Source organism: Arvicanthis niloticus, chromosome 20 (assembly GCF_011762505.2).
Source record: "Arvicanthis niloticus isolate mArvNil1 chromosome 20, mArvNil1.pat.X, whole genome shotgun sequence".
Taxonomy (NCBI): Eukaryota; Metazoa; Chordata; class Mammalia; order Rodentia; family Muridae; genus Arvicanthis; species Arvicanthis niloticus.
In genome coordinates, this window is record NC_047677.1 from 50,565,405 (window position 1) to 50,585,748 (window position 20,344).

A 20,344-nucleotide genomic window follows, 5' to 3' on the forward strand; every position below is an offset into this window, starting at 1 on the left:
TGGAAAGAAGGAGAAGCAGAAACCACAACAGTAGCATGGCTACAGGGAGCGCCCAGGGCAGCTTCAAGACTGCATCATTAGTAGCTAAAACAAAAGGATGGGAGGAAATGTAGTGACATATCTTGTGCACCCGGCACATTGAAGGATCCCCACTGGGTTCTCTGATCTTTAGACCTAGTGACTCATAATCCTGGAAACAGGAATCAGGGTCTCGGGTATAGGATGTGATGTCTGTTCATCTCTCATCCCTGTGTCCTTGTGATCACAGACTCTCAGCATGTGCTTCATAGTGATGGAGGGAGCAGAGACCGGAGGTGACACAGCCCAGGAGTGACCCCATCAAAGATAACAATGGACTGAGCCCACCTAGGCACAGCCTCATCCTGTTCCAAGAGATACACACAGCATAGTGACACAGATTCTGGAAGGTTCTCCATCTGCCAATTTATTTCTTCAAACATCTCTAAGTATTCTCACTTCATGAAATTAACAAGCAGCCAACCCTCAGGTCAAGATGTTAACAATCAAGTTCACATTCAGATTCTTATTCTCAGTGTGGAAGTGAGGAGCTGCAGCTCAGGGCAGCATGGAGCTGACAGGATGCAGATATCCCCAGTGTTTGGCTAGATCAGGAAGGTTGGCTGTGGAAGGGAACACAGGCAGTGCAGGGACAGGGTCCTGGTGTGCAGGGGCAGGCTGGGCTCCACAGTTCTTCACATTGAGCCCACAGGATCACAGGGAACATCAGACAGTGTTGTCTAAATAATCCTGAGGGCTCTGGATGTTACAGGAGAGACCTGAACACACTGTCTGTCACTCAATCCACTCCAGGCTGCTGTCTTCATGCTAGAGAATGAAGAGTCATGAACCATCACTGTGAAGACAACATTCCAACAACCCACCACTCACAGGGGATTCTGGGAGTCCCTGAAACCCAATCATGTCCACATTGCCCCTCCCCAATCAGGCCCCAGAGTGTTACCTTTACAATCTGGAAGAGACATATCAGAGCTCTGGGAGCTGTCCCTGCCTAGGGTAAAACAAAACAAATGTATATATATTTGTGTGTATGTGTATGTATTATATCAAGGTACAAAAGACACCTACAGAAGATTTCTCTGGAGGAGCTATTATGGATTCCCAGAGCTCCCATCATCTCCAGCTTCACTCCAATGGCCTCAGGGATAATTCTGTCCCCCACACTAACCTGGAGCTGGAGCATAGTCTCCTCCTTTTCCACCTGTGAGAAGAAAAGCTGTGAGAGTTCAAGGCAGATCTTGACACTAGGAAGTTCCCAGAACTGACAGCAGACCCAGTTGGAGACAGCAGCAATGCAGAATGTGGCTGTGTTTCCCATTAACGGAGCAGAGCACACTTCTAAAGGAGGCTGAAAGAAAACTCAAACCCTGCCCTTTCCTACCTGTGTTTCTCCTCCTCTTTATCACAAAAGCCACCACAGCTCCAATGATGGCCACAGCTCCAAGGACAACCAGAACAGCAATGATCACCATGTTAGAGTCAGTGGATGGAGGAGGCTCTGGGAAGGACAGGTACAGGAAATGAAGGTGAGGGTCATGACCCCAGCTCTCAGCCCTGACCAGCTCAGGGTCTGCAGAAGCCTCTAGCTTTCCCTAATCCCAGCTCTGCATCCACAAGCTCCTTACCCCATCTCAGGGTGAGGGGCTGAGAGAGCCCCTCATGTTGCACATGGCATGTGTAATTCTGCTCCTTCCCAAGAGGCACCACCACAGATGCCCACTTCTGGAAGGTTCCATCCCCTGAAGGCCTGGTCTCCACAAGTTCCATGTCCTGGGTCAGGTCCTCCCCATTCAACTGCCAGGTCAGGGAGATGTCAGCAGGGTAGAAGCCTAGGGCCCAGCACCTCAGGGTGACTTCACCTTCAGATCTGGGGTGATGGGTCACATGTGCCTTTGGGGGATCTGTGTGGAAGATTTAAGAAATCCCACAATGAACAAGACAAACTGAAATCTACATAAGACTCAGTTGAATCAACGATGACACTGAACTATGTGTCTGACACTTCAACTGTCATCGCACTAGTGACCTGTAGGTAGAGCTGGTCCCCTCAGCACAGAACTGTACATTTTCCTGGGGACTCAGAAGCTAAGAGGGAATCCACATGAGCCAGTGGGTCAACATGGCCGTCCTTATGTGATGTTCTACAGCATGAGATAGGTAGTCACAGAATGGAAGATGGAATGGAAAATAAGTAATTTAATATGTGTTTATGTTCATATCTGTATTAGAAATTAGAGCTATGTGCTACTGGAAGGGGTCCAAACAGAGACTCACCCACCGTGGTCATCTTGCTGACCAGCATAACTGTTAGTCCAAGTGAACAGCCATCACAAAGTGTGTAGCAGAAATGTGGTGAACCTCTGACACCCAGCCTGAGAAAATGACTCCCAGCCCTGACTCTGAGGTGACAAGGCACAGGTGTGTTACACAGGATCCCTGGAGTGTGCTGTGGACCCCAGTGCAGCACTCACTGGAACACAGCAGGCTCACAGGGTGTTGGATCTTCCCTCTCACTCCAGCCCTGGATTGCAGAAGACCCTGTCTCTCAGAAAGTCCAATTCCTGATTCACTAGGGGGAGCACTGTAACTTGTGGGGGCAGAGGAAGAGCAGGAGGCTTCTGGATGTTTAGTTCTGACAGGAAACAGTCTAAGCTCACAAGAATCTCTCCTTTAATGAGAACCCTGATTTAACTTGTCTAATTATCCAGGTTAGCAGTCTCCCCTGGCACCTGTGGAGACTGATACAAATGATAATACAAGGGCCTGGAGAAACAGGATCACTCCAGTGCAGACAGAAACTGACTGGAAGTAAAGTAATGCCAGAAGAAGGAGAGGGGGAGGGGGAGGGGGAGGGGAAGGGGAAGGGAAAGGGAGGGAGAGGGAGAGGGGGAGGGGAAGGGAGACAGAGGGGGAGGGAGAAGGGAGGGGAAGGGACAGAGAGGGAGAGGGGGAGGGGAAGGGAGGGATGGGGGAGAGAAAGGGAGAGGTAGTGGGAGGGGGAGGCAGAGAGAGAGGGGGAGGGGAAGGGAGAGGGAGGGGTAGGGAGTAGGGAGGGGGAGGGGAGGGGGAGAGGGGGAGGAAAGGGGGAGGGGAAGGGAGAGGGAGTGGGAGGGAGTAGGGAGGGGGAGGGGAGAGAGGGAGAGGGGAGGGGAGGGAGAGGGAGGGGGAGGGAGAGGGATAGAGGGAGAGGGGAGGGAGAGAGGAGAGGGGGAGGGAGAGGAGGGGGAGGGAGTAGGGAAGGGAGAAGGAGAGAGGGAAATGGGAGGGGGAGGGGAGAGGGGAAGGGAAGAGGGGAGGGAGAGAGGGGGAGGGGAGGGGGAAGAGAAGGGAGAGTGAGGGAGTAGGGAGGGGGAGGGGGAGAGAGAGAGGGAGGGGGGAGGGAGAGAGGGGAGGGGAGAGGGAGGGAGTAGGGAGGGGGAGGGGGAGAGGGAGAGGGGGAGGGAGAGAGGGGGAGGGGAGGGAGTAGGGAGGGGAGGGGGAGAGACAGGGAGGGAGAGGGGGGGAAGGGACGGGGAGAGGGAGAGGGAGAGAGGGAGGGAGTAGGGAGGGGGAGGAGAAGGGGGAGAGAGGGAGGGGGGAGGGAGAGGGGGAGAGCAGGAGGGAGAGAGGGAGAGGGGAGGGGGAAGGGGAGGAGGAGAGGGGGAGGGAGAGAGGGAGAAGGGGAGGGAAGGGGGAGGGAGAGGGGAAGGGAGAGAGGGAGAGGGAAAGGGGAGGGGGAAGGAGTAGGGAGGGGAGGAGGGGGAGAAAGAGAGGGGGAGAGGGGAGGGGAGGGGGAGGGAGAAGGGGAGAGAGGGATGGGGTAGGGGGAGGGAGAGGGGTAGGGGTAGGGAGTAGGGAGGGGGAGGAGGGGAGAAAGAGAGGGGGAGGGGAGGGGGAGAGGAGGAGGGAGTAGGGAGGGGGAGGGAGTAGGGAGGGGGAGGAGGAGGGGGAGAAAGAGGGGGGAGGGGAGGGAGAGGGGTAGGGGAGGGAGAGAGGGAGAGGGGGAGGGAGTAGGGAGGGGGAAGAGAAGGGGAGAGAGAGAGGGGGAGAGGGAGGGAGAGAGAGAGGGAGAGAGGGAGAGGGGGAGGGAGAGAGGGAGAGGGAAAGGGGAGGGGGAAGGAGTAGGGAGGGGAGGAGGGGAGAAAGAGAGGGGGAGGGGAGGGGGAGAAAGAGGGGGGAGGGGGACGGAGGGAGAAGGGAAGGGAAAGGGAGAGAGGGAGGGAGAGGGAAAGGGGAGGGGAAAGGAGTAGGGAGGGGGAGGAGGGGAGAAAGAGAGGGAGAGGGGGGGGAAGGAGAGAGGGAGAGGGGGAGGGAGTAGGGAGGGGGAAGAGAAGGGGAGAGAGGAGAGGGGAAGGGGAGGGAGAGAGGGAGAGGGGGAGGGGGAGGGAGAGAGGGAGAAGGGGAGGGGGAGGGAGAGGGGGAGAAGGGGAGGGAGAGAGGAGGAGGGGAGGGGGAGGGAGAGAGGGAGGAGGAAGCGGAAGCAGAAAGAGGTCAGAAACAAGAAACAGAAAAGAGATCCCACAGTTTACATTGCTCCAGGTTACCCCATAAAGGCTCACGTGACCATTCAGCACTGTGGAAATAGACAGAATTATGTTGTCAAAGAGACGAAAACTCTACAGACAGACAGGGGTCTGTGAGAATGTGTTCATATCGAAAGTTCTAGAAACTGGGGGAACCAGCCTAGTGTAGGGGAGTCCATGTCTCCCATCAGGGAAAGGAGACTTCCGGTCCTGAGGTGTAGACTTCCGGTCCTGAGGTGTAAGGGCTGACACACTCAGCATGACAGGAGTCAGTGTCCACAGACAGTGGGTGTGGGCGGAGAACCCGGCCTGGGAGAGGCCATGGCTGACAGCAGGGAGCCCCTGCTGTTCTGTCAGGAAACTCTCTCCTTCCCTCCTGAGACAGACTGGGAACTGTGCAGGGAGAAGGCTGAGCCCTGGGAGAGTCAGTGCAGTCATTGTGATGAGGATCAGGACACCCAGGGACACTCTCCCCTCTGAGACAGGGGCATCACCCCAGCTGAGGGTTTCTTCTTCCCCAGGACTGAGCCCCAGCCCGAGGGCAGAGGGAGGAGCTGCCCGCGGCCCTGCACCTGTGCGCAGCAGCGTCTCCTTCCCGCGCTCCAGGTATCTGAGGAGTGACTCCACGCACGTGCCCTCCAGGTAGGCCCTGTGTCTCTCTGCTTCACCACCCTGCTCCCACTTGCGTCGAGTGATCTGCGCCGCCATGTCCGCCGCCGTCCACGTTTCCAGGTCATCGTTCAGGGCGATGTAATCGCGGCCGTCGTAGGCGAGCTGCTCATACCCGCGGAGGAGGCTCCCGTCCGACACCTCACAGCCAGTCATCCACTGGATAGTGTGAGAACCTGCGGGACCCCGCGGTCAGCCCCGCCCACCCGCCCCGGTCCCGCCCACCCGCCCCGGCCCCGCCCGCCCGCGGACTTCTCCAAACTGAAAGGGAAACCGGTCCCGGGTCAGTTCTGCCCACGAACCTCGGACTTGGGACCCGGGGCGTCTCCGGCCCCTGTGTCTGGACGTGGAGGGGTCGTGACCTCCGACCCGGGGTCACTCACCGCCCTCGCTCTGGTTGTAGTAGCGGAGCAGGGTCCTCAGGTTCACTCGGTAAATCTGCTCATTGCTCTTGGCGATCTGTGTCTGCTCCTCCCAATACTCCCGCCCCTCCTGCTCCATCCACCGCGCGCGCGGCTCCATCCTCGGATTCTCCGCGTCGCTGTCGAAGCGCACGAACTCCGTGTCGTTCACGTAGCCGACGATAATGAACCGGGGCTTCCCGAGGCCGGGCCGGGACACGGCGGTCTCGAAATACCGCAGCGAGTGTGAGCCTGGGGGCGGCGCGCGGTGAGACCCCGACCTCCTCCCGGGACCCCGGGCGGGTGCGCGGGCCGGGAGGGGAGCAGGGCGCGGGCTCGGGACGCGGGTGGAGAAGGGGTCGGGACCCGCGTGGCTCTGGGTCGGGGCCAGGGCGGCCGCCAGCAGCAGGAGCAGCGTGCGCGGCGCCATCGCTCCCATCTGGGATCCGGGGCGTCTGAGTCCCTCGGGCTGCGTGGACTTTATAACCAGTGTCCGCGGCGACGCTGATTGGTTCCCCGGGATCGCATCACCCAATGGGAGTGAGACCTGCCCGCGCGTCATCAGTGTCCGGGCAGAAGGACCTGACCCAGGTTAGGAGCAGAAGTGAAACTGGGGAGATGGGGAATCCCCAGCCCTGGGCTTCCCCACCCCTGACCTCACCGCCTGGAGACTGAGACTTTGAACCCTGTGCTGCGGACAGAGCGCTGTTTGTCATGGTGTCTCCGAGTTCTGCCCAGGAGCTGTCTGGACACCAGGAGAGACCCGCAGGCCAGACTCTCTGTGTCCTCTCCTCCACCCTTCCTCTTCCTTCTCTTCAGAAGTCAGACTCTGGAGTCTTCTAGAAGAAAAGCCACTTCCGGGAATACAATGGCGGTACAAGTGGTTGGGGATGAAGTGGAGAGATGCTTCTCCTTAAATGGAGTCGCTGGGCTGCAAGTCCCACACGGACCCCACAGAGTCCAGGCTCTGTGTTCACCTGCAGTGGGCGGCTCACACTGCCAAGCCTGACTGTAAAGAGGACTTTGCCTCTTACCTCAGGATCTGTCTTCTCAGACTCAGCTGAAACACGGATTCGTCCTGTTTCTTCCCAGATGAAGCATCTGTAGATCCAGATGGGTGTGTTTTATTTACAAGGATCTTCATTCTCAGTCCTGAGATTGTCTGTGTGGACCTCTGCACTGTAGACCCCCTGTCCACTGGGAAGACGGTTTGGTATCAAAGGGCACATAAATCACCCCATTCTCCATGTTTCCTCCCAGTGTTCTGCAGTGTTTATCTAAACGTGGTTAACATTAGGAACGGTAGGGTGGTGTATATCTGTAGTGTGGGCTGTCCCATGCACCCACATTTTTAACTTACAGGACCAATAGGCAAATCCTCCATAGGTGTTAACGTCCTTAAGGCATGAGAGTCTGATTGTCAAGGAAAGCAAGCAAAGGAATCAGCACTGGTTGTGGCATTTGTGTATAGGAATCATAATGGGTTTCTGACTTCCTGCTGGTGAGCAGTCTCCTGTCCCGATTAGATTATCTGGTTCTCCCCATGAGATGGTTCCCTGACATTAACAAGGAAAGCATAGTGTTAGCAGGAGTGGGGCTAGCCCCAGCATGGTGTTAAGGAGGGTAAAAACAGCCGTGAGAGTGACACAGAAGGAGCCTTGTGTGGGGTGGGGGAGGGGTGGAAACAGCTGCATCGAGCTGTGTCAGTGAGGACATGAGTGTCCTTCCAGGTGATCTGGTTGTGTGTCCTCAGGTACCTGCATGGTTGGTCTCCTCTTTGTTTTCTCTGTGATCCCCAGGTGTGACCTCTTTCTGACTGGAGGGGTCTCATCAGATATTGCAGGCTGGCCCCCAGACAGGGTGAGGTTGGTCCTCTGGAAAGATACAAACAAATCCCCTTTCTGTAGTTAATAGGTAACCCGACCCTCTCCAACACCTGTCAAATGGGTCCTTCCATCTGACCAGGATGGATAGTGGTGGTTGACTCCAGTGACAGACAATGGGAGGTTTGTCTTGGGTGGCATAGAGATTGAACACATTCATTGTGAATAATGCCAGGTTTAATTTGGTAGTTGGTGGTAGGAAGCCTTGTGTATAATTAATTATTTTCTAAAGTATTTGGTTTGTTCTTTCAATGACAGTTTAGTTTTGAGGGTTGTGAGGGATACCAGTGTGGTGGACAATTTTCCAAGACTTGCAGAAATTTTAGAATTGATAGCTGTTGAATGAATGCAGGTCCAGTATCAGCTTTGACATGGAGAGGGACCCCAATAATAGCAAAATTGGAGAACATGTGATTAATTAGGTTTTAAATGGGAATAGGTATCAACAGTAACAAAGACAAATTTTTGTGTGTACAGAGTGATAGGATGTGGGTGATGTCATTCTTGCAAGAGGGCATTAGCCTGAGGGCCTCCTGGGGTTGTTGTATAGCACGGGTGCAAATTAGGGAGGGACAGGAGGAGCAAGTTCTGAGGACGTGTTTGAGGTATTTTATGGGGGTATTGGGGAATTTGAGCTGTAGCCCCTTCAGGTTAATATGGGTTATCTGATGGGAGTTCTTTAGCAGTGAGGGGTGACAGAGTGAAGGCCCCAGCTGTGACAATCTTACCAGCTGATGTGTGGCCATCAGAGACGGCTCTGGTGAGGGATGAGTGTGACCACACATGGCTGACTAAAAATGGGATATGTTCTAGTTTAAAATATTTTTGAAATCTTAATTAATAGTTGGGAAAAAGGGTCACCACCAAGTCTGACATAGGAGCAGGCTAGCCACGGGAGGAAGCTGACCATATAACTGCTGTCTGAATATAGTTTAGCTGGTTCTTTTAGATATGTTAAGATCAGAAAGATGGAATACAGTTCTTTAAGTTGGGGAGATTTATCTGTAAGAGGGGAAAATGTGACCAAGAGCCCATGTCTCTTTGGTATACTGTGTAGACAGCATCCTGTGGCTCTCCATCTGTAAAAGCTGTGGGCCTTGGGATAGCAGACCAAGAGAACAGTGGAGAAGGAAGCCACCTAAAGAGTGGTGGGGCTGCAGGAATTTATCTTTAGGGTAATGGTTGTCTGTGTCCTGGGAAGCCAATGAGGCTATTAGCAAAAGAGGTTTGATTTCTCAGGAGCCATTGGATGTCTGAGATGGGGAAGGGAAAACAGAAATCAGGTTTGTTTTTTTTTTTTTTTTTTTTTTTTTTTTTTTTTTTTTATATATATATATGATGAGTACACTGTAGCTGTTTTCAGACACACCAGAAGAGGGCATCAGATCCCATTACAGATGGTTGTGAGCCACCATGTGGTTGCTGGGAATTGAACTCAGGACCCCTGGAAGAGCAGTCAGTGCTCTTAACTGCTGAGCCATCCCTCCAGCTGGAACAAGTTGAATCTTAACTGTGGATAATATAAAGCCTCTTTCTGTTAGGGCTTTTATGGCTTCCTGTTTAAGATTCTCTGAGGTTAGGGTTCGATCTTGCCTTCTAGCTTGTCATACTAACAGGTCATCCAAGTAATGAAATATTCAGAGGCCTGAATTAAAAGGGGTTTTAATGCACCGGCTACAGCTTCTTAACAAATGGTGGAGCCATGCTTGAGAGAGTTCCCTCCACTCAATCCTATCAGCTGGTCCTGAGGCATTGACTTTAGGGACTGAGAAGGCAGTTAGGGGGTTAAATGGTCCCAGGCCTGGAGTGTACATAAACAATCCTGCTTAAAGCAGCCAGCAGGAAGTACAGCTTACTAAATACCTGTGGAGAAATTACACTGGAGGAACCATTGGTGTGAGGCAGTGATCTCATTTCGTTACAGGGACAAGTGTGAAACACATGACTATGTAAATATATTATGTCCATTTTTCCTTTTCCAGACCGGTTCCCAATGTTTTCGAGATTACAGAGCTGCTCTGTCTGAGGGTTCAGGGAGATGCTGTAGATGTGTTTCTGCTCAGATGGAACGGGATCTTGAGACTTGGAAGCCCAGGAACCACACAGCTCTGAGGTGGGACAGTGTCCCAGTGGAAGGGCATCCTGAGACACAGGAGACGCATCCTGACCACACAGCTCTGAGAGGAAGTCTCCTCAGCAGAGGCGTTGCAGCTCCAGGGGAGGGTCTCCCCAGCTGAGCTGAGGATCTAAAGTGTCTCAGTCCACATCTTCTCTTCCCTTCTTCTCTTCATTGCTGTTTCTTCTTGGCTTCTCCTGAGATGAGAGAAAAGTCACACCAGGCAGCAAATCTCACGAAAGAGATTTATTGCAGGATCCAGGGTGTGGAGGGACGAATCCAGAGATCGTGGCCTTTGCTCTCAGGTGTGGGCAGCAGGGAACTGGACAAAGGGCGGGGCTTATGCAGGATTTCTGAGGGGGTGGGGTTTCTCAGAGCAGAGATTTCCAGAGTGAGGATTGATGGGATTTCAAGTCCTCAGTTTGGGGTAGCTCAGGGATTGTTGGGTTTTCCTGTTCAGGGATTAGTGGCTTTTTTCACCCTCTTTTCCCTGGCCCATGGGTTAGAGTGGGAAGTCCTTCCCAGATGCAGCTGGCTTTTGCTGAGGCGCCATCTCTTGAACTTCTTGAGCTGATGCACAGCCATGGAGTTACGCTGCTTACTGGTTTGCTTCCCCTGCCTTGCTCAGCTTGTTTTCTTATAGAACCCAAGACTACCAGCCCAGGGATGGCACCACCCACAATGGCCCACCCCCCCCATATTACTATTTGAGAAAATGCCTTACAGCTGGATCTCATGGAGGCATTTTCTCAATGGAAGTTCCTTTTTCTGTGTCTTTTTTTGTGTCAAGTTGACACAGAACCAGCCAGTGCACTTTGAGAAAGAGGGTGTGGCATATTTATGAATGGATGCAGAGGGTCTGCCACATGCTGGCAGGCATCTTCATTCATTCATCATAGTCTGTCCAGTTGCACAGTCTGCAGGCAACAAGCTGGGTTACACGAAGCACCAGGAAAGCCAGGCTTAAGTTTAAAGCAGTACAGCTACTGTTTCTGGAGTGTTCTCTGGATCCTTGTAAGTGCAGGGGGATTTCTGTGTGCATCTACAGATGCAGGGTGAGTCTCGATGGCACCAGTGTGGTACAGTAAGGTTCCCTGAGCATCCTGCACCTCCTTTAGAGCATTTCCACATCAGAGTAACCGTCGGCAAAGGCAGGGCTGATTGGAACAGCTCCCTTGTAACCCATCAGCCCCTCCTGCGGTTTTCCCTGCTTACAACTTGCTAAATTCAAATGTGCACCCGCTTTGTGTGACAGGATTGTGGTGGTAGACTTGACACCCCTCTTCTCACCCCAAAATGTGAACCCACGGCAGACAAAAGTAACGATGGCACCAAAGTCCACCTTGGTGAGCCAGTGAGATTGTACTGGGTTACCCCGAGTACAGGTGATGGGTTATTGTGCTGGTTTGAATAAGATTGGCCCAGGGTGTGGCACTATTAGGAGGTGCAGCCTTGTTGAAGTAGGTGTGGCTTTGTTGGAGGAAGTGTGTCACTGTGGGGATGGCAATGAGACCCTCCTCCTAACCACACTAGGTCTTCTCTTAGTGGCCTTCAAATGAAGATGTAAAACTCAGGGCTAGAGAGATGGCTCAGTGGTTAAGAGCACAGACTGCTCTTCCAGAGGACCTGAGTTCAATTCCCAGCAACCACATGGTGGCTCACAACCATCTGTAATGGGATCTGATGCCCTCTTCTGATGTGTACTCCTATGCATAAAATAAGTAAAGAAGAAGAAGGAGGAGGAGGAAGAGGAAGAGGAAGAGGAAGAAGAGGAAGAACAACAACGACAACGACAACAACTCCTCTCTGCTCCTCCAGTGCCATATCTGCCTGGATGCTGTCATGCTCCCGCCATTGATGATAATGGACTGAACTTCTGAACCTGTAAGCCAGCCCCAATTAAATCTTGTCCTTATAAGAGTTTCCTTGGTTATGGTGTCTGCTCACAGCAGTAAAACCCTAAGACAGTTACTTACAGGAGTAGGGGGTGACTCAAAGGCAGCTCACACAACCCGGATGAAGACTCATGACAGCTGGGACCCCGGAACTCTGAGAACCTCCAGAGGTGACTCTGGGAGATGATGCTTGTGGATCGAGCCAGTTTCACTTTCTCAGAAATGTGCTTGTTGCCGGGCGGTGGTGGCGCACGCCTTTAATCCCAGCACTCGGGAGGCAGAGGCAGGCGGATTTCTGAGTTCGAGGCTAGCCTGGTCTACAGAGTGAGGTCCAGGACAGCCAGAGCTACACAGAGAAACCCTGTCTCGAAACCCCCCCCCCCCCAAAAAAAAAAAAAAAAAAGAAAAGAAATGTGCTTGTTTACTTCCTGAGTCCAGCCTCCCCCCCTCACCTCCTGGGGGATGTCTCAGTTTCTCTGCTGTTCAAAAAAGCTGCAAGCTCTGGGAAGATGGATGGTGCTTTAGACGCGAGCTGACCTTGCTTCCCTGCTTCACTGCTGTTGTTACCCTCAAAGCTCCGGGTAGGCTGCAACACTGATCAGGATGTGTGGTTACAGTTCCACACATGGCCTGCAGGCGGCTCTCTCCTGGCCTGTGTACTATGATTTGAACAAGCCAAGGAAAACAGGGAACCACACCGCTGTCAAAAAGTGTACCTCTTTCATGACACCTCTGAAATTGTTACAAGCCATTTGGGAAATTCTAGGTCAGCAATGACAACCTTTAAATAATTTATCATTAAAGCTGATCAAGATGTTATTAAAACTTTGGCATGGTACCCATGCCTTTAATCTCAGCACTAGGGTGGTGTGGTGGTGCACCACCACTGCCAGGCACCTATAATCTTTGAGGTTAAAGCTGTCTTGAAACTCTTTAATCCCAGCACTTGAGTGGCAGAAGCGGATTTCTGAGTTCGAGGCCAGCCTGGTCTACAGAGTGAGTTCCAGGACAGCCAGGACTACACAGAGAAATCCTGTCTCAGAAAAAAAAAAAGCTCACACACACATACATATATATATATGCACACACACACATACATACACACACACATACACACACACACATATATATATGCACACACATACACACACACACACACACAAACACACACACACACACACACACACACACACACACACACACACGTCACCAGATGCTCCCGGGGCAGCACCCAGGATAAAGCAGCTGTCAGCAAGCTTGTCTCTGAGATCCAATGCTTGTGGACAATGCTCAGTTGCTGACTGCAACTGCCTGCTTTCCTTGTAAGCATTCGCCAGACTTGAAACAGGCTTCTGCCAGAAGGGGGTTCTGTTTAACTGGCAGGGAGCTGAAGTGAGCAGGTCTGTCCAGCCTTTGAGTGTGTAACAGAAGCGTGTAAGTGAAAAGAATTAAAGCCCATGGGCATTGTTAACTCTTGCTTCCAGGGTGGCATGCAGTGAGGCATACAGGCACACACTGTCGCTGTCTTCAGACACACCAGAAGAGGGCAGCAGATCCCATTACAGATGGTTGTGAGCTACCATGTGCTTGCTGGGACTTGAACTCAGGACCTCTGGGAGAGCAGTCAGTGCTCTTAACATCTGAGCCATCTCTCCAACCTCTGATTTATTACTATGTGTATGGGTGTTTTGCTTGCACACTCATCTGTGCACCATATGCACGCTGTATCCACAGAGCAACATTACCCACAGAAAACACTATCTGAATCTTTTTTTTTTTTTTTTTTTTGAGACGTTAAATCTTACTTTATGTGTGAGCATTTTGTCTGTATACATGTCTGTGCACCACGTGTGTGGAGTGCCCATGGAGGCTCTAAGAAGGCAACAGATCCTCCCCTGGAACTGGAATTACAGATGGTTGTGAGCTGCCACGTGTGTGCTATGAACCAAACTCAAGTCCTCTGCAAGAGCTGCCAGTGCTCTTAACTACTGAGCCATCTCTCCAGCCCCAGCACCTGGTTCTTTTTTAGATAGATCTTGGGATCCTTAGCTCCTACTGCAGCCGCCACCTGCAAGAACATTTCTAGAGATGGCTGGAAGAGGGCAGCAGCTGTATTGGTGTTTTGGAAGGGTGAAGGGGTTGCCTTCACTCTCTAGGGCTTTCATGGAGACTGTACTGTGTGCGAACCAACCTCACAGTGACATGTCTCTGTTGAGGTTTCTATTGCCATGGTAAACACCGTGACCAAGGAAACTTGGGGAGGAGAGAGTTTATTGGGCTCACACTTCCACATCACTGTTCATCATGGAAGGAAGTCAGGACAGGAAGTCAACCATGGCAGGAACCTGGAGGCAGGAGTTGATGCAAAGGCCATGGAAGAGCACTACTTACTGGCTTGCTCAGCCTTCTCCCCCAACCCCCAAGCCCCACCACTGTGATTTCAACAGGATTGGGTTTCTCTGACATCCCTGGCAGACCAGGCTGGCTTTGAACTCATAGAGATCTGCCTACCTCTGCCTCCCAAGTACTGGTATTAAAGGCATGTACCACAACCCAGAAGTCAGCCTTTCTTTTTTTTCCATTATTCACTTTGCAGCCTCCACCCCGTCTCCTTTTAGTCTCCCCTTCACACATTCCTTCCCCCCCCTCCTCCCTCCCCTTTTTCAAGAATGTGCTCAGTCCTGCTTTCTTATAGAACCCAGGACCACCAGCCCAGGGAGGAGGGCTGGGCCCTTCTCCATCACTCACTAATTGAGAAAATGCCTTACAGGCTTGCCTGCAGCCCATCCTATGGAGGAATTTTCTTACCTGAGGCTCCCTCCTGTGATGGGCTTAGCTTGTGTCAAGCTGACATATAAACTATCCAGCACATGTGACCGGGCAAAGGGAACTCTAATGGTAGTTGTCTTCAGTGGGGAAACCTAGCAAGGCTAAGTCTTCTGGCTTTCGCTGTGAACATCCATCCCTTCCCACCAGGATGTGGCGGCCAGATCTCTTCAGAAAGAGGGTCTCAGGAGCGGAGCGCTAAGTGGCGAGAGCACTTGCTGAAAACCCAGCTGTGATGCACAGCACTGAGTCACGTGGCTCACAACCATCTGTAACCCGCTCCACGGGTGCCCTCTAGTGCCCTCTGCTGGCCGCCACAGGCAATGCACATTTAGTGCATTTAGACAGATGCTGTCAAAACTTGTACACATACAGTAAAATATTCTGAAAATTACAACAAAGAATGAAACGGAGACTGAGGCATTTGGCCGTAGGTAAAGGCAGTTCTGCCTGAGGAGAGACCTCGACTGTGGGAAAGCTCTTCTGTGCAGAGACCATCCTCCTCTTTGCTAACCCAGGGAGGCATAGAGAGGTGCAGCCAGGAGCACTGAAGGTGAGACTTTTGCTCATACTTTTGAGCAGGGGCAGCTGCTCTTCCCCAGGAAGCCTGCACTTTCTGAAGACATCCATTTCCCTCGTGACCCAGAGTAATCCCACCTACCCCTTCTGAGCCACGCCCACCCACATGGCCTCCCTCACAACACTTAATGCTGAGGCTGGTGGTACAACTGCAGTTGAGTGGATATGAAATCTCAAACCAGCAACACAAGTTCCAGCCTCTGTCAGGCCAGACCGGGCGGGGCCCACGCGGTGCCTTAGCAATGCCTGACCCTGAAGTGCACTAGAGGTCTGCAGAGGCCAGTTCCGGTACAGCAGTGCTGGCAGCGGCTGGGCTGCACTCTGTACTTTCACTCTGTACTTTCACCGCCCCTCCAGGGATCCCGGCCACACTGCCAAGAACTCAAGATAATCCTAGAACAGGCCTGCTCCGCAGACACAGATCCATGTCTGAGGTCATAAGCTACCTGGGCTTCACGTACACACTTCTGAACTTCCTACAAAAACGAGAAAGGGAAGACAGGCCAGACCTCCCACAGCTTCCAAGGCTTCAGGCCCCTGCCCTGGTTGTCGCTGTCTTTAATCCCAGCCAGGGACTCCAGGCTCTTTACAGAGCTAAGCCTGTGTGTGTGTGTGTGTGTGTGTGTGTGTGTGTGTGCGTGTGTGTGCGTGTGTGTGTACAGCTTGCGCTTGGGCAGGCTCTACCAGGCCCCCACTTAGAAGGGCAGTCTGCCTGGGAGGCACAGGCCCTTATACAAGAAACCCAGCTGAAGACGAGGTACCAGGACAGGACATGCTCATCACCTCCCGAGCCCCAGCAGTGCCCCAGCCTCCCGTCCACAGCCACTTTAGAAAGTGAGTGAAACCAGGAAGAGAAGGCACAGGGAAGCCACAGGCTCTTGGGTCTGGGCCCTACCTCACTATGACCCTGCTGCCCCATGATAGAGCTCACAGCCCTCAGAGTGACCCTGGTTCAAGCCCCAAACAGCACTTACAGACACCACAGACACAGTTGTTTCATTCTTAGTTTTGTTAAAAAACAAAAACAAACAAACAAACAAACTCTGATAAATCAGGACTAGGTTTAGGAGTGGTGGTGACACAGAGAAGCATAGATAGGGTGGGCCGAGGCGTCAGGGGTGGCCGGTAGTGTTTCCTCCTGACCCCGTGTCCTCTTCTACAACAGACTGCCACAGTCCAGAATGGGTGACTCCTCTACCGTGTCTGCTCAACTGAAAAAGAAACTGTTACAGTAAGATTCAAAATGGGAAAAACACACGCATACTTGCGCGCACACACACACACACACACACACACACACACACACGCGTGCGCACACACACACACAGCACACACACGAAGGCGGCACTCACTGTAGGAGGAAATGTCGATCTCATCGGGCAGCTCACTGATGTTGACCTCGAAACGGTCCTGCACGTCATTCAGGATCTTGGCATCGTTCTCGTCTGACACAAATGTGATGGCCAAGCCCTTGGTGCCAAACCGGCCCGCTCTGGCCACCTGGAAGGAGAAGGGGAAGACTGCAAGCCTCATAGGGAAGACAGAGGAGAGGAAGGTGCAGAGCACACACACAGGCAGTGGGGGTGAGAGTGGGCAGCTTACCCTGTGCAGGTAGGTGTCCGAGTCCTCTGGCATGTCATAGTTGAACGCGATGTTCACACGCTCAATGTCCATGCCTCGGCCAAACAGGTTGGTAGCCACAAGAATCCTCCGCTGAAAATCCTTGAACTGCTGATACCGAGAGAGCCTTTGGGAGAGTAAATGAGAGGGTTGAGACTCCCTTCTCTCCACACCGCTTCCCCCTCAGGACAGGACACGAACACACAGATGGGAGGACACGCAAGGACACATGGCTAACTGCCTGCCCACCTCTAACCCACCTCTCTTCCTGGGGCATCCCATGGTGGATAGCAATGGCTGGTAAGTTCTGCTCCACTAGAAGCTGAGCCAGGGCGATGCAGCGCTGCACGGACTTCACAAAGATCACCACCTGAGGAAGCACGGGCTTGATGTTTGCACACCACCTGAGGGAGCACGGGCGTGATGTATGTACACCACCTGAGGGAGCACGGGTGTGGTGTATGCACACCACTTGAGGGAGCATGGGCATGTATGTACACCACCTGAAGGAGCACGGGTGTGATACAGGTACCAGCTTTCCACAGTCAGGCTCAGGTGTGTGGACTCTGTCTGCACACAGGCTTGTGCATGCACGCCTGGTGCCTGTGGAGGCCAGCAGAGGACACTGGACCCTCTTCTTCCACCAGCTGTAATTAAGTGACTGGGAGCTGACATAGGCATTGAGAATTGAACTTGGGAATTCCTGGAAGAACAAAAGTGCTCTAAACTCTGAGTCGTTTCCCCAGCCCCAGAAATCTTACTTTTGAAGTTTTTAAAATCTATGTATGCCTGGTTTTATGAATATATGACAGGTGTACATGGGTGCACTTTCAAGAGTGTGTTCAATCACCAGGGCAGTTATATGGACAGGTGCTATGTACTCAGTGTGCGTCCTCTGGAGGGCAGAAAGTTTGAGACAAGGCTTCTCTATTAGCCCTAGTTATTTTGAAACACATTATGTAGACCAGGCTGACCCCAAACTTGTATTCAGAGATCCACCTGTCTCTGTCCAGCGCTTGGGATTAAAGATGTATGCTAACACATCTGGCAGAAGTTTGGTATTTTACTTTTCTTTTTTTCTTGTTTGTTTGGGTTTTTTTGGTTTTTCGAGACAGGGTTTCTCTGTGTAGCCCTGGCTGTCCTGGAACTCACTCTGTAGACCAGGCTAGCCTCGAACTCAGAAATCCTCCTGCCTCTGCCTCCCAAGTGCTGGTGGTGTGTGCCACCACCACCCGGCGGTATTTTACTTTTCAAGGCAGCACTTCTCTGTGCAATCCTGGCTGTCCTGTAACTCACTCTGTAGGCCTAAGAGCTGCCAGCCTCTGCCTCCTGAATGCTGGGTTTAAAGGCAGCATTTCTAAAAGAAATGCTTTAAACCTGACAGAATTTCTAAAAGAATTCCTTCCTCAGTCTCTTATTCCAACACAGATATCCCTACACAGATGCTTTTTCTGCTCTTCAACCTGACTGCATGTATGTCTGTCTAGGCCTTAATTTCTGAACATCTTGGCCTCTGAGCTGCGTGGACACAAGACCTCAAACCAGCACTCACAAGGGCGAGGCAACCTGTGAACATGTTAACAATGAGAACTACAGACTAGAAAACCAAATGATCTTCAAACACCAAGACCCCCACAGCTCTACAGCGGCCTAGCACAGCCGCCAGGCTCGCTCTGAGGTGTCAGGTGCCTGCAAAGCTCTTCTCCGCTTACTGACGTCAAGTACTCTATCTCACTCTTACCCAACTCCATCTTCCCACTTCAGACTTGCGCCATCCACTGCTTCATCTACACGGCCTGTCAATCACAGGCTACTTCTACACAGGCTTCTGCCACAGCTGGAGACGTGCAGTGCTCACACCACCCAGACCCTCGATACTGACCTGGTTGAACTCGAGGACATCGAGAAGGTCAAAGAGCTTCTGGTTCTTCTCGTTGTCCTTCAGTTTCACGTAGTATTGCTGCAACCCGTGCAGTGTCAACTTGGTCTCGTCATCCACGAAGATCTCCATAGGCTGAGAGGGAGGAGGGGTGGGGGCAGGAGGAGGGCAGAGTGGGGGGGGTTAAACCTGGGAGGGTGGAGGACGCTGATCTCCAATACACCCCATGGAAAGATGGGGAGGAGAGAGAAGACTGAAAACCCTTCCCCACTACAAAAAATACTCTATGCTGAGGTCTCTTTCCAGCTAGATCTGGTAGCATCCACATCAATTCAATTTTAAGCCCAGCTGACAATGGTTAGAGATGGGAGCTCTGCACAGAGCAAGGTGCCGGCTGCCAGGTGGAAGTGGCGGAGCAAAGATAACAGGGCATGGTGCTCAAGGGAAGAGCATGACCAGAACACCAGGAGAGGCAGTGATGTCACCAGAACAGGACAGGGACAACTGCCCCACTCAGCTGTCCTCTCTGCACTTTTACAAATGTCCTCAAGACCAGAAAGCTGCACTGGACACCATCAAAAGCCACTTAATGGCCAGGCATCGGCAGCACAGGCCCCAGCTCTCGGGTGGTTGAGGTAGTACATTCTCTAAAATGTCACTAAAGAGGAGCAAACATGGCTCAGGGTGAGAGACACCTGCTCTGAACCACCAGATCTGCTTTAGAAGAGAATGGCCTCTGAATTCAGTGAAAACCATCTACATTTGGGGGATTGGGGACAAAGGGTCCCAGACAACAGAACTGCAGCCGCCCTCACCCACACCTGCCTCAGCCAGGCCAGGCCAGCTCTGAGCTCTAACTCAGCACAACTTGCCCTTTTCCTCTCTTCTCTCCTGGTACCAGGCAACACCCTAAGCAGCTCCTCCTACCTGACCCGCTGAGTCCCAGCCCCTGCAGATGCCCTCAGACCTCCATCCCTGAGCCTGCCCGCTTTCTTGAACTCCTAACTAGAGGGCATGGCGTCTCTTTCTCTCTCCATCTCCCTCCTCACAGCAGCTGTGAGATTTATACCTCGGCTGCCACTTTCTCTTCAGTTCTAATACAAAGATCTTTTAGCATCAAAGGTGAAAAGAGCAATGGAAAGGAAATTGCCTCACATTTTATAAAAAATAAAGCGTACCCACCCCTAACCCTTGAAGGGAAGGAAGGAGTATAAACAGAGGCAGACAGTGAACTCCAGGCTGGACTTGCCTCACTCTCCACACTGTCTTGAGAGACAGTTTACACAGCCAGCGACCAAGGCAGGGGTCACAGAAACCTCTTCCAGAAGGCAGGCTCCTCCAATAAGTCCCACAGCTGCCTCCTAATTCTGCCCCAGCCCAGCCCCACAGAAAGCCATCTTCTCAAGGGAAGGCCCAGGAAGGGTGGAAGGACCCACTGCTCCGTCTCTCCACCGACACCCACTTGGTTGCTTGTCAGTACAGGTTCCCAAGTTCGATGTTTCCCATAATCCTCATTTTAAAAAAATGTAAGAAAAAAAATCCACCATCCCACTCAGGACACTTCCTCCCCCAACATGTATGGGGAAAAAGGGGTACAGCACATTAGGTTCAGGAAAAACCGGGAACAGAAAAAGAGGCTGGATGGGTCCTCAGCATCCTGGTCAGGCTCCCCGTGGCCTCCGCGGCTGCTCCACTGCTCGCAGGTCTGCATCTGCCGTCGTGCCTCGGTGCTTCTCTGCTGCCAGCTCACATCAACCAAGGCTCCGGTGGGCGCAGGAAGGTATGGGGGGGAAGGAGTAGGGAACTGGGGGGGGGTGCTGAGGTGCCAAAGGCCCCCGCTCCTGGAGGTTGGGAGGGGCCGATTCATGGTGCTGTTTGTTCTTCTTCTGGACAGGCCCTGCACCTGACTGTCCCTCTCTCGCTCTCCTGCCACTG

General features: G+C 52.5%; 2 protein-coding genes and 1 long non-coding RNA gene across 5 annotated transcripts; 1 reads left to right on the forward strand and 2 right to left on the reverse strand.

The window, feature by feature from the left end:
* Positions 1-419: 419 nt before the first annotated feature.
* LOC117724191 (H-2 class I histocompatibility antigen, D-K alpha chain-like) lies at positions 420-6,097 on the reverse strand. Of its 3 annotated transcripts, XM_034523861.2 has the most exons (7): positions 5,594-6,094; positions 5,114-5,386; positions 1,665-1,940; positions 1,421-1,537; positions 1,208-1,240; positions 983-1,030; positions 420-846 (listed from the first exon to the last, which is right to left on the reverse strand). In XM_034523861.2, exons 1-7 carry the CDS (start codon positions 6,048-6,050, stop codon positions 842-844), a joined length of 1,209 nt encoding a protein of 402 aa, XP_034379752.1. In that variant the 5' UTR covers positions 6,051-6,094; the 3' UTR covers positions 420-841. The 3 variants fall into 3 exon arrangements, with proteins under 3 accessions (XP_034379752.1, XP_076772958.1, XP_034379754.1); XM_076916843.1 differs by lacking the exon at positions 5,114-5,386 and having other exon boundaries at positions 5,594-6,097; XM_034523863.2 differs by lacking the exon at positions 983-1,030.
* LOC143435250 (uncharacterized) lies at positions 6,065-11,531 on the forward strand. The gene is made up of 2 exons (XR_013105385.1): positions 6,065-6,728; positions 9,477-11,531. It is a non-coding gene; the product is annotated as an uncharacterized LOC143435250 (long non-coding RNA).
* A 4,370-nt stretch (positions 11,532-15,901) lies between these two features.
* On the reverse strand, positions 15,902-18,556 carry LOC117724228 (spliceosome RNA helicase DDX39B-like). Its single transcript, XM_034523937.2, has 5 exons — positions 18,413-18,556; positions 16,791-16,900; positions 16,513-16,657; positions 16,263-16,410; positions 15,902-16,121 (listed from the first exon to the last, which is right to left on the reverse strand). Exons 1-5 carry the CDS (start codon positions 18,539-18,541, stop codon positions 16,105-16,107), a joined length of 549 nt encoding a protein of 182 aa, XP_034379828.2. The 5' UTR covers positions 18,542-18,556; the 3' UTR covers positions 15,902-16,104.
* Between the last annotated feature and the right edge of the window lie 1,788 nt (positions 18,557-20,344).